Source organism: Macrosteles quadrilineatus, unplaced genomic scaffold (genome assembly GCF_028750875.1).
Source record: "Macrosteles quadrilineatus isolate MER2022 unplaced genomic scaffold, UCM_ALF_1.0 Scaffold_4__1_contigs__length_99947679, whole genome shotgun sequence".
Lineage (NCBI taxonomy): Eukaryota > Metazoa > Arthropoda > Insecta > Hemiptera > Cicadellidae > Macrosteles > Macrosteles quadrilineatus.
The window spans coordinates 40,203,011-40,219,946 of record NW_026542597.1 but is presented as its reverse complement, the minus strand read 5'-3'; the positions used below and the strand labels follow the sequence as shown (position 1 = coordinate 40,219,946).

Below are 16,936 nucleotides of genomic sequence, written 5' to 3'. Positions count from 1 at the left end.
CTGTCGTTCAATAACATTCTCAATTGCAGCTTGCATTATGGGCTCACCGTTTCATTTACAAGCTGACCTGTCATGCCATAAAAGTCATGAATTATTGAATAGATAAGTCTGAGCTCTAAAAGACATTTTGAGTATATTCCTACATTTTTTGGGGAATAAAATGTTAGGATCAATATAAAATTAGAACATATATAATCTTAAGGTAGGTATCAATATCGAGTGACTAAATACGGAGAACTGGGACAGGAAATACAAGAGTCGACTCATCTGGGTGTAGTGAAATTTTAGATGATTACAACCGCAAACATGATTATCTTGAACATTATGTGTCACTGTGTCAGCTTATACATAATGAGATTAGCTTTAATAAGAAAGCGGAAAGTGTATTACTTATTTAACACTTTGATGTAAGAATATAGGGTAAATAAAATATACATTTACGAGTAAGAGTTTCTGAACTTTTCCATTATACCAACTACAAGTTACACAAACAAAATGGAAAACAAACTGAGTTTTGAACTTTTTAGCAAATCCAATACCCTCCGTATTATGCACTCTCCGTATACATAATGAATTTTCTTCCGGTTTTAATAAAAATTGTGTATGTTAGAGCATCTTTTAACAACAAGACTGTATAAAGTTCAACATTTTTTGTCTTTGTTTGTTTCTTGAATATATTTCGAAAAAACTGTGCGAACCCCATTGCTGTACAAATTACTGTCCAAAAGATATTGCAACTATTGAGATTAAAAAACAAATAATAAAAAAAACATTGTTTCTCCCCCCCCCCCCATAAGAGTTATTGACAAGCTAATGTGAGAAAATATGTGTCAGATTGCTGAAACCGTTTATTTATCATTTTGTTCAGTGTGGAACCATAAACAAATTAGCACTATGTCTAATGTGAATTACTTTTACACTTACTTTTACCATTACTACTGTGTCTATACTTAAATTAAATTTCTTCGGAATAGTTTTCTTTCTTGATAAAAACCCAAAACACATCACAAATCTTAAGATGGTGAAAAAGGTTATCCTAGAATTGTATCCGTTACACATGCTTGGCTCAAACATTAAAATAGTTCGGAACATAACGTCCAGATTGTATTCCGTATTGTACTGCTATTTGACCTGGATGCTCATCAATCTACAATTTCCGATAAACCGTTGCGCTTGAATGGAAGCCGTGTGTAAACGGCAGACCGAAATAATGGCCACATAACAGAATGGAGACATACCACAATGAGGTGAGGACGGTAGTGTAGTGCCCGTTGTGACCTGGTGACCAAAGAACGGTAACCGACCTCACGTTGCCAACTACGACATTCACATGGGTCGAGCATTAATCGCGCCAGAGTTCCTTAATTGCGCCAAGCCCTCCCAAAAATGTTCCTAGTTGTGCCAATCCCAAGACAAGTAGGGGTGAGTTGCCGGCAGAAGGAATGTCCTTGTTTACATGTCATCCCAACCTAATCTAACCTAACCTAATCTAACCGAACCGAACCTACTCAATTATACAGTCAAAGAGGGCTGCCACTTGGTGTAGTTTTAAGGAATGTATCGGGTGGCTCCCTGGAGTAGTTGGTGCAATTCAGGAATACCCGACTACCTGACACTGGTCAGTTGGTGCAATTAATGCCCGGCCTTTACATGCCCCGGGCTAAAACAGTACTACCTAACTTTCAAAGCACAAATATCTAATTTATCCCATACTCAGCGATCAAAATGTTCATTATGTTTGGTCTTTTAAGACAACTTCTCCCACAGGTCCTGTCTAGTCTTTGAATTTCACTTATTACATTTTATAGTCTATTAAAACTCATTGAACACACTTTTAAAATCCCATTTCAAATCCAGATTTAAAATCCAATTCACCCCACGCAGTTTGACCGTTAAAAATCATCTTATCTAATTGCAGCATTTACAAAGCTAATGCGTTTTGATGGATTAGTTATAATGACAAATAAATATTTTAACTCATATTGTTGCGTAATATTTACGAAATTATGGATATGATTATATGTAAAAATAGTTGAAATTGGGTTTGGCTGGGAGAGAAAGTATGAACTAGCGGGTGTAACAGTTTATTTTAAAATCAGTAAACGAGTGTGTATAATTTTTTGAAAAATAAAATCGTTACAAGCATGATTTTGAGATAATTAGACAAAATATCACCCGATGTGGATCGAACGCATAGCCTTGAATCGCTGAGTCTCTAGGTCGGTAGATTGGTTCCTCTGAGTTAACAATAAATATATTGAATAGCTCTTACAAAGTAGTTATGAAGTCTTTAACGGTCCACCAAGTCTCCAATACCTCACTTGTCAACATAAGGAACGATACCAGACGTCGCAGCGGATGTTCACAATCGTTCCGTTACAAAACTTTAACATGTAGCGTGCAAATAATTACAGCGACAATTACTGTACAACTATCAAGTCAGCTGTGAAACTGTGGGAAAACGGAAGGAACTTGCATCACTTGACAAAACCGATTGTCGTTTAAGAACTATCACGTTGGATACGTATACCGATCGGTTTACATGTTAAACCTCCGTAACACACGCGAATGCACGTACGCTGGTGGAAAGTGAATGCAAGGGGAAAGAACTGCAATCAACCTGTGTTCCATACTTGCTCAATTGTGGAGAAAACTGGGGAGCATAAATCTAAAACGGCGGTTAGAAACGCACAGAGCATTCTAGAAGTGTTGGACGATAGAGAAAGGATTCTTCCGCTCCATCACGGACGATGATTGAAAATATCTGGGTTTTTAAGAAGTAACTAACAGTTTTTAAAGTATAAGATATCACTAGAAGTATACCGGCGTTTGTTGATACACTCTGTACAGTATTAGTAAGGGTCATCTGATATCCTTCTCAACGTCGTCAGACTAACGTTATTCGACAGCATGTGATCGCATTTAACATTACTTTTGACTACACGACTTTCTGAGCAGTCTGTAAATCACCAATAAAACTATTGTAATTGGAGTTCTTTTTTATTTAAAAACTCACCCAGGTAAAAACGACAACAGGAGGTTCCGCTGCAGCCATGCCTCAGGAGTCACGCGTTCTAATCCAGCTTCACTGCCAAAGTGTCAACGGTATCTCCCTGGCACTGGTCAAGAATGGACTGAGTACTGATATTCCACCAATATTGCACGGCCTTCGACTTAATTGGGGCACCAATTGACTTCTGACGTGAGAAAAACTGACGGAGGCGTCAATTTAGAGGACTTGACACCACTGACCGTCTGATTTATTTACAACTTTTTACAAAGACCTAAATCGAGCACATATCTAATGTAAGAAATATTTCAAAACGTTTGACATATATCTTGAATATTAACAACAACGTACTTCATAACTTGACATAGCTTGCTGACAAACAGAGTTTATTAACTCTGTGATTAGCAGACGACGACAAGGCAGTGGCATGATTAAAATTTGGGTGGGGTTTTGGACATAAAATATTAAATTAATAGCAGACAAAAAAATATAGTCAATGCTACAACTTGTTAGCATACATTTAAGTGGCATGCAGCTCCTCCGCAAAAAGTATGCAAAAAGTACCGAGTTTTCTTTTCAACCTGGGCATGTTAAAGTGCAACTCTTGGATATTTGCTGGGTACAGCCACCTGATCAATTATGTGACTTTAGGCACAGAAAACATTAGTATGTTTTCTGTGCTTTAGGGTAGAAACTCGTACGAGTCGTGGTGTTGGGTTTTACTAGGAGTGTTATCCTACTTCTCAAACCAGACGAAGCAGAGCTGTCTTAGGTTCAAAATTAGGCTTTGTAATGACAGGACCGCTATTTCTACATTTATTTCTTTATTAAGTTTTAAAAGATTTACACAAGCCAATAAAGTTTGTAAGTATATGTGTTAGTACCTTATGCTTGGCATTAAATACCAAACTTCAAAGTTAAGTATTTACAGAGCGGAAAATTGTGCAAGGCACTCTTATTCGATCAAGTTGAAATGTTGTATCACGATCTTGTTTAGATAGTTTAAGTGGTAAGTTAACTCGTCATTGAGGACCACACGTTCGATTCCAAATTTATTTTTCGTGTGACATTTTCCAAATTCATTTTAGTATTTGATAATTATCGAAATGACACATTCATATATACGGGGGGGGGGGGGGAGTGTTTTAAACGTTCTAGTCTAAATTTAACTAGAACATAAGAGAACGGAGAAGAGTGCAGAAGGTCCAATGAGTAAAAATGTCTTCTAATTTGGTGTTAATTAAACTGATGAGCGACAAATATAAGGATGCTGTCAAATCTAAATAGCTGCGTATATGGAAGAGGGGAGTCTAAAAACGGAAGTTAAAAATAAACCAGAACCTAAACAAACATTCTTTACATTAGGGTGGTGTGACTTCTCCTTCCACAGCAAGTCCTATCGAGATTCATTCGAAATCCAGGCAATAACGTTTAATATGAGCTTAGAATTATAGCTTGAAAGGAGTGTCTTGTTATTTTTAATAATTCAATCCGATTCAACTTAAAGTTATTAAACATTTCCTAAATTCCATAATTCCGTCCTGTATTAAATCATTGACTATTGGATACTGATTTAGTAAAATATACTATAGAATAGTTGAGAAATATTGACGAGTCATGTATTCTTTGGTTGTAAAACAAGTCTGTTTTAGCTTATTGATATTATTTATGCAAATTTAATGCTCACAACAATCACTGAGGTACTAATACAATATCATTTTAACATTAAGTTATACTGTATCTATGTAAAAATAACTTAACTTCAACACTAAATACACTAGTTCCTTACTTACTGCTGTAGGCTACTTGATTCCAAGATTTTACTTCGTCATTCCCAGTTTAGTAATTAATAATTACCTGAAACAAGAAAGAGAAGGATTAGAGCCAAAAATCTAAATATGTTTCAAAATCTTAAACTATTTAAATTACATACACAAAAATTACCAGATTTACTAAAGGATGAAATACTCACTGCAATGCGTAATGAGTTACTAACAAAACAAATACTTTTCATTGTAGTAAAATGCAAATTATTACACGTTTCAACTTTTCACCATTTAAGGAAATTTGACTATTGACTATTTAAATTAAGACGACAAAGTCTGTAAAAGTAGGTCTATATTGCATGCAATGTTATGAATGTTTTAAACGACTTTAGAACGTAATATACTGTACAACAAACAGCACAAAATGTGACGATCTCGTTCACACTGTGCTACATTACGTAAGTACTGTGTTATTTGTATTCTACCAGCGACGCAATACATTCCGAACTACGGGAATGTAGTTTGTGTTTTTTTAGAAAGGTGTCGATATAATAATAAAGTTGTTTGCTGCGAATGTGAAATGACTTAGAAATTAATAAATTGAGTAATTTCAAGTTAGAATAATTGTGAAGAATTTTAATTGTATAGGCTACCGATATCTATTATATTAATAAAGTGATACAATCAAATTTTATGTAAACGGTTAAGGCAATTTACAAAATAAAAATATAGGCATATGTCACATATAAATAAAGCTTAGAGTGTGTAGATTTGGCGAAAAGTATTGATATGGACGAATTTCCTAAGGGCTCTGCCCCACAGGCTGATTTCCAAAGGGCTACGCCTTGCATGCTTCCAAAGTTTACATGATTTAATTTAATTTTGTTAATGAAACAGCTGGTCAGTACAATGAACTGGTGTTTGTTTATTTACTCGAAAAAGATGTTTGTGATGCTTTATGTAGATTTAGGAGGGTTATGTTTGGTTTTAAAGAAAGGTTGTATACGTTTTGTAAAGTATTGTTCAAAGTTTCATTTTGTAATTTATATAGTAAGCTACATGTAAAGAGGCTTACTAATGTTGAAGAATTATGGCAAAACATGTCATTCGTGAAGCATCAATATGAAGCAATTGATGCTGTTGCTACAATAAGGTATGTTGTCATATACTTTTGGATCTATTAACATAAAAAGCAGGAGTTTGAAAGTAAGTAGGTTTACACTTTTAAATCAGTTTATATTTTCAAACTAAATCATAGAGTTGCCGTATTTTAAAACACACATCAGAATTACTTTCTCTATGTCACATTTTCTTCCCGTTGAAAAGCACGGGTATAGCAGCTTATACGTATATACTTATAATTTAGTTGTCATAAACCAGATTATGTTGTTGTTGTACTGGCTTTAAAACCACCCCGCACCTTTGGGGAGATGCCCACTTTTTAGATTTAATGCATTTTATATGGGTAAACATCGTGTTGCTTAGGTACCATTTAAGAAAGAACCCTTTTAGCTATGCATATCAAATTTTAACTACTTATTCGTATTGACATTTAAGACAAACTGTACTAATTTAAATATGTTCTACCAAAAAAATCATATTTTATCAAAATTTTTAAAATATATAATTTTTTTCACTATTTTACAAATATTAATTAATTTTATTGTTAATGTTTTTTTAAACATAGAAGCAAACTTTTAGTACACTTTGTGGGCCATGATGTCCTAAGTAACAGAAAAAAATTTGAAGTCAGTGGTACTTATAGTAGTCTGGAAAATGGTACCTAAACATTAAAAAACACAGTTTCGGAAAAACTCATTTAAAGTCAAGCCTAGGCCTACCCTATGCCACATTATTCCTCATCACAAACAGCACTATTATTATATACACATATGTTATGAAGAAAGAAAAACAAACAGAAAAAGATTTTTGTTGACTATTCAACCTAGCAACAACATTTATTCAGTGCAACCATTCAACAAAATTAAATTTCTAACATAAATTCAGTTGACGCTAATTCAGCCCATTGTGACTAAAACCGAGTGTGTAGTACTATTTATATTATTTTTTATGATTGTTAGACTGTAGTAAATATATTAAAATTATATATTTTCTGAATCAGGAAAAGATGAAGAATTTTTCAATTCAATAAACAAAAAATTAATTTTTTGACCGAAAAACTGGGCATCTCCCCTTAACTTATATCACAGACAAAAGAGTTAATGCTTGTTTGTTTGTGCTTGTAGGTGCCAGGGAGACATCTCAACTACAAGGACTAAGTGAAACAAACTTTCCGTATCCAAATAGAACAGTTTCATGAGGCTTTTGCTGAATGAACTAGGCCTACTCCTAAAAGTTATTTTCTTGCCTACTTTCTTTAATGTTGATAGCTTATATGATAGACACGATAGTTAACAATGATTTGGCTTATTACACATTTTTATAAAAAACATAAATTAGTAAATTATTAAAAATCAGTAATCCATTAAAGTAAATTAATTGTTATTCTGAAACTTGCAAAAACTTTCAACGGAATGTTTAGTTAAAGGTAATATTTTAACGGCTACTACTGTATAAATCTATCTAAATAAGAATAGGCCTACGATATCTTGATAAAAAATGTAATTCCAATTTGTAACATTGGCTGACAAAAATACTGTTTTCAAAAGTCAGTGATTAACAAGTTCACAGTGTTCAGAGTTGAGACTCGGCCAAGGTTGACTGCAGGTGGAGCGTTTGTTGTTTGTTTGTTTGTTTGTTTGCTGTCTGCGTTAAAAGAGTCGAGAGTATCAACAAATCGGGTCAAAATGTTTGTCTAGAACTCCTAGCCCAACTAGCGGTGTGTTATCCAATACTGGAGAGATTCCATTAGTCTTCAAGATAAATTTGTATTTCCCGAGCGATATTCTCGGTGTTCTTTTTCATTCTGTGTCCTCATTCCTTCATGCCGGGATCTTTCTGAAAATGTTAGATGTGATCCAGTGAGGTATCGAGTGATGTATAATTTGGAAGGTATCCATTTATTATAATATCCATACCCCAGTGTGTAACGCAAGCAAACCATTGTGTTAACAACATAATTGATTGGTACAGCTTCCAACCATTTAAAATAGGTACATTCATAGCATCACTATACGAGGAAGTTTTAAAACTTTATTCCTCTAAAAGAGTTAATTCTTTTTAATTTTCTCTTCTTTTTTTCCCCATTATTAATACACATTTTACTGGTAAGTAACATGGGACGCGTAAAAAAGACCCTGGCACCATACATACTGTATAAAAAGCTGCAATGTTTTAGCAATACACTAGTGATTTGCTATAATTGTTTTGAGAACAAGTCTATGTACTGAACCCTATCGCTCCTTTCCAAATCACAGTAACCTATTGCCAAATAAACGGGAGCCCTTTTAAAGTCCTTCATCCAACCAGCGTTTCCAAATCTAGTCTAAAGGTCGGTAAATGTTTATTTATCGACCGCAACGAAAATTAAAAGCCGAAGAAAGTCAATTACGATCACAAGCCATTTACATCTAATCATCCTTCAAGGCAATATCTCCCGTTCAACTGAAGGCCGCAGCCAGTAAATCGATCATATCCGTTTATATAGTATACAGGTTGATATTTAGGTTGGTAAACCTGTCTCGCTCTGCCAACCTTGCCGCCGGCGGGAGATAATGATCAGCTGATTGTACTTTCCCTCAAATTGAAGGTCAGCTGTGCTATCTTCGCTGTCTCCAAATTTGCAAAATTGGCAGCATTTTAAAAATCAATTTTTCGAAATTTTCCTTCGGTGACTGGTGCCTCTATCGTATCGTATCTATCTTGTTCTTCATTGCCAAAACTCTTAGGCTAAATTACGTTTTTCCTTATTATTTAAATATTTTAGATTTCCTATATCCCATCTTAGAACTACATCAGTACATTAGAGTAGAGTAATCAGTACAATACATGTAGAAGTATAACTGGCTAGCAAACCAACTGCGTGTATTGAATACTGGCTTTGAAATATATCGTGGTCAACTATAGTAAACAAAAATCAGCTGTGCATGGCTTCCAATGCTATTCTTATTGAGAACATTTTACGTTATATCATTGACTCATCCCATCTATATGGATCAGCTGTCGCAAATTTTTTACTAAAAAAGAATGTAGTTGTGTGAGCCAGTTACAGATTGCGCCAGTGTCTAAATCTCTATTTTGTACCTTATTTTTCGTTACTGACATAGTTGCTGGGTCAAAGCAGTTGCTATAGCTCATAATTTCGGTTAAGATTTTGGAAATTCCATTATTTTTCCCGCAGTCACGGAAAGAGACCTTTAATTTGAGCCCTCTCCCATCGTTCTAAGACTTCCCACTTCCCAGTAGCCCACAACTTTGACCAAAGAATCGCCTTACGTAATGAATATAATGGATAATAGATTAGAGAAAATAGAAAGAAAATTTAACGATTCTTTGCGAATTGTCCAAAATAATAACCTATCCTCATTCTATTTGTGGTGCATGTTTTTGGTATACGCAATACATCACCATAGTCAACTACTGACATTAGTTAGAAACCAATACCGAGAGGTGTCGGATAATTTAGATCAACACAAGAGGCGTGCAGATGGAATCAGTTGGCCACACTCTCCCTCAAATCGTCTATTAATACTCAAATATCGAGAGAAAGTAAAGTGCCTTCAAATAAGCTGGGGCAATGCCATGGAAACATAATGGCTTCCATAGTGTAGTGAATGAAGCACTCTCTTCCAGCTGAAGAATTAAACACAATCGCTAGCACAGCCGTGGCTAATCGGAGCTTCTGTAAGTACAGTAATGTTATACAGTAGAGAGGCATGTTTGTAGTATCGTTGTCCATACAAATTGACAATAAACCATCGGGGTTTATATGGTAACATAAACCGGACAAAATGAAGTCGCAGCTTGTGCAATGCGTGACAAATTGTAAACATTATTACCCCCCTAAAGAGTTTACCTTTATACAGAATTCTAGTTTCTTAAGCTGATAAATTCTCTAAGAGACGATGACAACAAATGCAACAAAACTGTCCATACCCCTAAAAAAAAGGTTCCCTTTTGATAATATAGTAAGTTAAAAGTCATTTCAAGCCATTATTAGTGAGGAAATTAACAGCGTCGGCCCTTGAGATTGCGGTGCTCAAGCCAAAGTTCATGTTATGTCTACAACTTTAATGTTTACGGTTTCTTAGTATGAACCAGACACTTTTTGTTTGAAGAATATCCCTTAATTATTTCTCAAATTATTGTTGTTCAGATTGCTTTTACGTTATAGAAAGAAGAAAGTCATTCCACTCACTTTGTTCCATACATTTTGTTTCTTGTTGTAAAGTCAAGAAGTGCAACTAAACTCAAAACAATTTCTTCCTTGAGCATAATATGGCAAGAAAAAAACTAAAGAATTCTGAGCGTTTACTGTTAATGAGGAAACAGCAACAAGGAGTAAAAACCAATAACCAATAGTTCAATTTTTTTTGTCATATTGTTATATTGATTCCCTTTTTCTAAAGGCGTCATTCTTGTAACGTGTAAAGGCCCCGTTTATGCACCAAGTGCGGGAGCGGGGCGATAGCGGGCCCGCTCCCGCTGTAAATGAGTCTGTTTATGCACGAAGAGCGATAGCGGTAGCGGTTGGTCAAAGGAGAATGGAAGGGGGACACAGTCTTGCCAACTCAAACTCTGCCAAATAATTAACACAACTATTTGTCCTAAGTGCACGTGCGCATGGATCAAGTTGGCAACCCTGGCTTCAGCCGCTCCCGCTCCCGCAGTGCATAAACAGACCCATTTGACTCAATGTAGTTGAAAACCGCTCTATTCCAAGCAACCGCTGCGATTTCTAACTACACAGCGGGCGAATTAGAAACCGCAGCGGGAGGTCAACCGCTATCGCTATCGCTCTTGGTGCATAAACAGCCCCATTTAACTCAATGGTGTTAGGAATCGCTCCCGCTGTCGCTACCGCTACCGCACTTGGTGCATAAACGGGGCCTAACTCTTATAACCAGGTTGCAAGCTCGAGCAAACAGACAACCCAGTGAAAGCTGTGACTATCACAACACTCGCTTACCATAATGTTGTGATAACTTGTACAGTAATCTCAGGGAAGAGTTTACAGGGTCGATGACCCCAGAGGTTACTGTTGGCGACAAAGAAGTTGTATTTGTGCCAAATAGTTCAGGAGGCATGTTTATGCAATTTACAATCATGAGTTGGGTTGTCCATTGAATTTTCCATTTTCCTCAAGATATGCGAATCTTATCTTGATGGTATGTAAACGAAGAATATGTTTGAGGTAAGAAAAAGGCCTGATAAAAAATGAATAAGCATGCGAGAAAATATTGACAGCAAATAGTTGAAGTGTCTAAATTAATATACTCGTAGTTTGTGATTTCTATTTTTTACCAATAGGTTCAAACATGTTTTATCAAGAGAGTGAATGAACATTACTTCGCTTTTGGTGTGTACAGCATTGTTTTCTATTATTACAATAGCATGTACTGTTAAGGGCGTTTTTAATGACGTATCACATTTTGACAAACTGGTTTCAAAGTTTCGTTAGGTTAAATTCGTTGCCAGTATTGCGATCAATTCAATAACGCGATTCATCCTTCCAACAACTCGAAGACCAAGGATATAAATAATCCTCCTTATATCCTTTTTCTTTAATGATATAAATAGAAATTTTTTTTTTATACACAAAGCTTAGTTCAGTAAGGAAAATAAGGCGAGGATCCCTAATGACTTTCTTGCACGGATGATTCAGTGCATTAAACATGCCGTATCTAAAGTGTATTGCGTGATTCCATTGTAGCTTTCACCATTCATCAAACGTCTAATTATTGACAAGTCAAGCAATTATCTAAATGTATGATTGTAATGAAAGTGTTGCGTGGTTGGTGGTGTTTCGTTTTTAACATGAAACAATTCTATTTGTTTATAATACATCTATGGTGAGGTTTTGGCTATGGGCAAGACCATGATCCAGCACATACCTGCATATTATATTCTAGAAAGGATGAGAATTCTTACGAATCAATGGAAAGATGCGTTGCAACGGAAAAGGAAGTTACTGTTAACCATCAACAATAAGCATTGTTTCAAAACTGCAACATGGATCGCCTTCGGTGATAAAACAGCTGTAACTGTATCTTCATTCAATATAAATTGTTGTGTATATTTTTGTGGCCTTGATAAAGGATCCATCATGTTTTGTATGCACCAGTACAAAAGGTGCCATGGGCACCTCCTCGTTTCAGAATCAAATAATCTTTGTATCAAACGAGACTAATGGAAATTATCGTGATCTCAATAATCAGCTGTGTGTGATGTCTGTCAGCTGTTTCTATTGTTGCATTGGGGTTAGGACAAATAAGTTAAGCTCAGTTACCTTAAAGTTGACTTGTTATTTTAAAAAATTTTGATGTGTTTTATTTGGGGCAGTTATAAATATAAATAATTCAAGCTGATTTTCAGCAAACTAGATTTGTAACCATGATTTCTGTTTGTTGCGTGTTTTATATAAAATGTAATCATTTTTAATTTGTATGCAACCATAGGAATCGTGCTCCAGGTAACAATCTTCCAAACAAGCCATATTTAGTTTAAGTTTCAGCTTGTTTATTCCGTATAGGGTTAAAGATTATGTTTAACCATTGTAAACCAATAAAACAAAACACAGCTTCTGATTTAGTTCAGTAAAAACGTGGCACCCACAAAGTAGTTCAGGAAGAGGTGAAGATGCCAAAAGTCCAAGAATGTTGGCATGAAGCCCCAAACAGACAGGTGACATGGACCTACTGATGTATTGTAGGCCTACAACGGTCTACTGCCGCTGAACACGGCCTACTGTCTCATTTGAATAATACAGTATAAACAATATTCATACAGTAGTTATTTGTGTATGTACAGTATATGCCAAGTGCCAACGGTCTAAAGAATTGTAGGAACACGTCTAAGTAGATTTTGAAGGTTGAATTCAGACTATATTTTCTAGTCTCGGTTCATCGTAATGGCAAAACCACTTCCTTGACATTAACTATGTAAATATGTATTACATTCATTTTATGACAGTTTTTACGTTGGGCAATAATAATGGGATAAAGATTAACAATATTTTTGGAGGTAGAAATGTCGATAAAATTTCTCGTATTATAATCGATTACAAATGTCGGTAAACTAGTCTGTCGATAAAATAACACGTCGACAAAGTGGTTATTCAAATTCATCAATGTTATTTCAAACTAGCTGTACCCACGGGCTTTGCCCCGTTTAACTTCATAAGTATTCGCAAGGCTCGATCACGTCCTGCTGAGCTACTGAGCTTACAGCTTACATAGTACACTACTCCAGTTCTACAGTAAACATAGCTTATTTTATATTCTCACGCTCAATAAAACCGTAGACTTTGCCTACTGAAGGAGAGATCCCATTTATGCACCAACTTTGGCCAGTTTTTAAAATTGTTTATGTATAGAGAACTTAGTAGATTGAGTCTCTCATTGAGTTTTTTACTACTTGAAGTTAAATTTGATCTCTTCTATTAGCTATTCCTAACGTGATTGTTGATAGAGACATGAAAGATGCTATAAGTTGTAATATTATTATATATAAATGTTGCCCTTCCCGTTTGACACGTTTAGAAACGTGGTGTAGAAGGAAATGAATTTTATCAGCAGCACACTTTTCATTTTAGCGAATTACCCTATAGGGAAGTAGCTATTACCGTAGGTGGCACGGTAAGTCCTAGACCCGGGACCGATTTACTTTTTCATTTGATGTCCTCAGAGGCCAAAAACACAATTCGTTCAAATTTGTATATATGAATATATAGATATATATATATACTTGAGTAATTTTTGTCAGATTGTGATGAAATTTGGTTTAAAGGTGTAAAGCGGGATAAACTTGAATGAGTTCGCGAACCAGCATGATCGGACCATGGGAACGGGGCTTTACGGGGGGTTTTATGGGGTAAAAGTTGGTTTTTCTCACTTTTGACCCTCAAAACACAAAATTTCCCCATTTCTCTTTAGACCTTTTTAAAGAGCTTAAAAAAACAAATAATTTATTATATAAAAGTATTTTTGTTCGGTTATTAGTAACGGAGAAAATTAAAAAAATTTTAAATTTTAAATTCCTATGTTATTCTTATGGAGAGTATTGTCAAATGTTGTAGTTTGCTTGTTTATGGATATATTTTGATCAAACTTGGCAAATTTATTTATTTTGTACTAAGCTATCAATATTTTACTAAAAACACACTTTATTAGTTTCCTTGTAGCAGCAAACCTAGGTACTCTTTAAACCTAATGTTATCAAAATATATTTAATTGAAAATCAATTCAGACAAATGGAAATTCGCTTAGTCGGCAGGTTTGCTGCGACGGGGGTATTATTCTAGTTTTTATTATTCCAACTATCTCCCCAATTCTTTAGCCACGACATTAAAATGGAAATCATTGTCTTTCAGGATCGTTTATCTTGGGCGAAGATAAAACAAAATATTTTAAATGCATTGCTTAGAGGCTAACTTGTTTTAGTTATTTTTATCTGTATATGCAACATATAGTCTTGTCTGGGAGTTGTTATGACCAACAGTTATGACTCAGGAAAGAATACGTGAAAGATACGTGCCAAAATGGATCTCACCCAACATTGATTTCAATGATAGCCAGTTCATATAATCCTCACTATTTTAATTACCTATACCAAGATAACCTTTACCCTTAATCGTGCAAATCAACATTGAACATTACACGATTTCTTACCTTGAAATACGCATGTGTTGGGTAAAGTTTTGCGAACCGTTATAATTTTATACGATTAGTAAAATCAAAGATTACATCTCGTATATTGTATAAGGATTAACAGGTGTTTCAGTGCAATGGTTTACCTACGGCAACAGAAATTTAAGCTTTATTCGTACCTACTTATTTGATATTTTACTTGTCGGGGTTTTTGTACCTTAAGTATTTTTCTATATTTCCAAACTAGATGTTAATGTTTTTGTGTCTATTTAAACATTTAGAGATGAACAAAAGTTCACCCGGCCATAAATCCAAAAAATGTTATTCTGTACCTACGAGAAGAAAAAATGCGTGAAAGACACTGAAAGATAAAAATTACTTATCTAATAAATAGCAGAAGGGGTTACCTACTTTGGAAATAGCATTTCAAAAAAGCTTCCAACTATAGATTCCGTAGCGTTGTCACCTGATCGTACTCGTTAACACTACCGTACTTTTTCACTGGGCTGTGAAATGAATCATACTAACATGATTATACAGCTATGAATATTATCGTCCTTTTACTTAAATGATCACTGTTTACCTCAGGGAAAAATTTGCTCCTCCGGAACGCGGCGACGCTGGACGACCTCGACAACACAGGTGTAGGGGATCTCTTCCGCCTCCTCAGGTACCTCGCAGGCAGAGTTGAACATGTGGACATGACGTCATCAACACTTCTCATCTCGTCACCCCCCTTCAACCCCACATAGATGTCCTCATCACTCATGCTGCGGACCACCGTCTCCGGGACATCCGAGACCACGGAGGCCTCCCGGACTGAATCTCTTTTCAAAATCACTTCGTTCAGTCTTATCCTCTCCTCTATCCACCACCCGCGCACTTTCCTCCAAGCTCTCCCTAGTTTGTTCTTCACCCTCCCTATCGAAGGAGTTCTCCTCACCGTCTTCTTACACCGCAGCAATGTCACCCTCCTCAGAGACGGTTTCAGTTCAGCTCGGTGTTGACAGTAAGCCAGTTCTTCCTTAGTTTCAGTATTCTCAGGCACCGGTGATTCCAAAGGATCCACGGGTTCCGGAGTTGTGAGTTCAGCGTAGTCCGCGTTGTACTCGGAGTTTAAACTCACTTCGTCCCAATCTGGGGTAGGCACTGCAGGCAAAGTCTCGTCGAAGTCTTTAGAACATGGAGAGTCCAACGCGGAAGACTCAGTGGTTGGAATAGACGTTGGAGCGTCAACAAAATTAGGAGTTTCGTTGGAATCCAAAGTGGAGGATTTGTTTGATTTGACAATTGTCGCGTATACGGGAAAACACTCGACACTAGAAGCTCTCGGAGACGAGTAAGGAGGCTCCTTCTCCTTTAACACTTCGTATTCGTTTTCTTTCACAATTGTTTCAACAGCCAACTTCAAGTCTTTAATGTTGGAATAATCCACAGGTTTCATCGTCATCACCACTGTGGACAAATGCCTCACTTCATTTTCTTCCTCTTCAACCTCCTCGACTTTTTTCACTCTGTCATCGTGCATGCTAAGAGGTCTCTCTGATCTTCTAAAATCGTCAGACATCGTATCATTGTTTCCAATCCTTTCCATTCCATCCCCTTGTGAATTTCGTTCCACGCTTGAATCCACCACACTCTTCAATGTAGAGTCCACAACAACGTATTCCAACTCGCGATCTTGTTCGCTGAAAAACGTAAAACTTATGTCCGGCAAAACACTCTTCTTCACCTCAACTTCTTTTTCAGGCGTTTCTCGTTCAGAAGATTTTCTACTCTTGAATGAGAAACTTGAAGATCTACTTCTGCTTCTGCTTCTACTTTTCGACGGACTTCTTTCCAGTCTACCAGAAGGACTTTTGGATTTTTCTTTCCCTTCTGATTCTTCTCGTCTCGCAATTATCTCTGGAGTGGTTCTCGGACTCCCTTCACTCCCTTTCTTCCCGCACTCTGCAGGATCCTCTGGAGTCTCGAAGGGGTTGGACAGCCTCCAGAGGGAGAACCCCGCGAAGCTGCGAGGCACTCCCCACCAGCGTCGCTCCCTCGACATCTCACTCTTCACTCCCGACACCCCGGTTCTACTGACGAAGTTGCACTGCACCAGCTCGCCGTCGGTCTGTCTATTTTTAACCACCTCACGCCGTTTGCTCTCTCGCAGAGTTCGTTCGCTATTTCGGTCTCGCCCTAAAACCGCTATCTTCGCTTACAAGTGGACGCGGATTTAACACTATTTACTTTTAATGGTAAATGTAAGTTTGAGGCTTTTGAATAATACAAATTAATAACATGTTTTGTTTTAATTAATAGGCCCTAAGCTATAATACAAAGGGCATAAGCTTTGGTCGACTCACTAGTTTTATTTTATAGTTTTATGCTTGTCTCCGTTTGAAAAA

General features: G+C 36.3%; 1 protein-coding gene across 1 annotated transcript in view; it reads right to left on the bottom strand.

Annotated features, from left to right (window-relative positions):
• LOC128991946 (uncharacterized) overlaps positions 1–16,658 on the bottom strand; it is an 80,202-nt gene extending 63,544 nt beyond the window's left edge. The window contains exon 1 of the mRNA XM_054415244.1: positions 15,127–16,658. Coding sequence (XP_054271219.1) covers positions 15,127–16,593 — 1,467 coding nt within the window. The 5' untranslated portion in view covers positions 16,594–16,658. The remainder of the gene's footprint in view (positions 1–15,126) is intronic.
• Between the last annotated feature and the right edge of the window lie 278 nt (positions 16,659–16,936).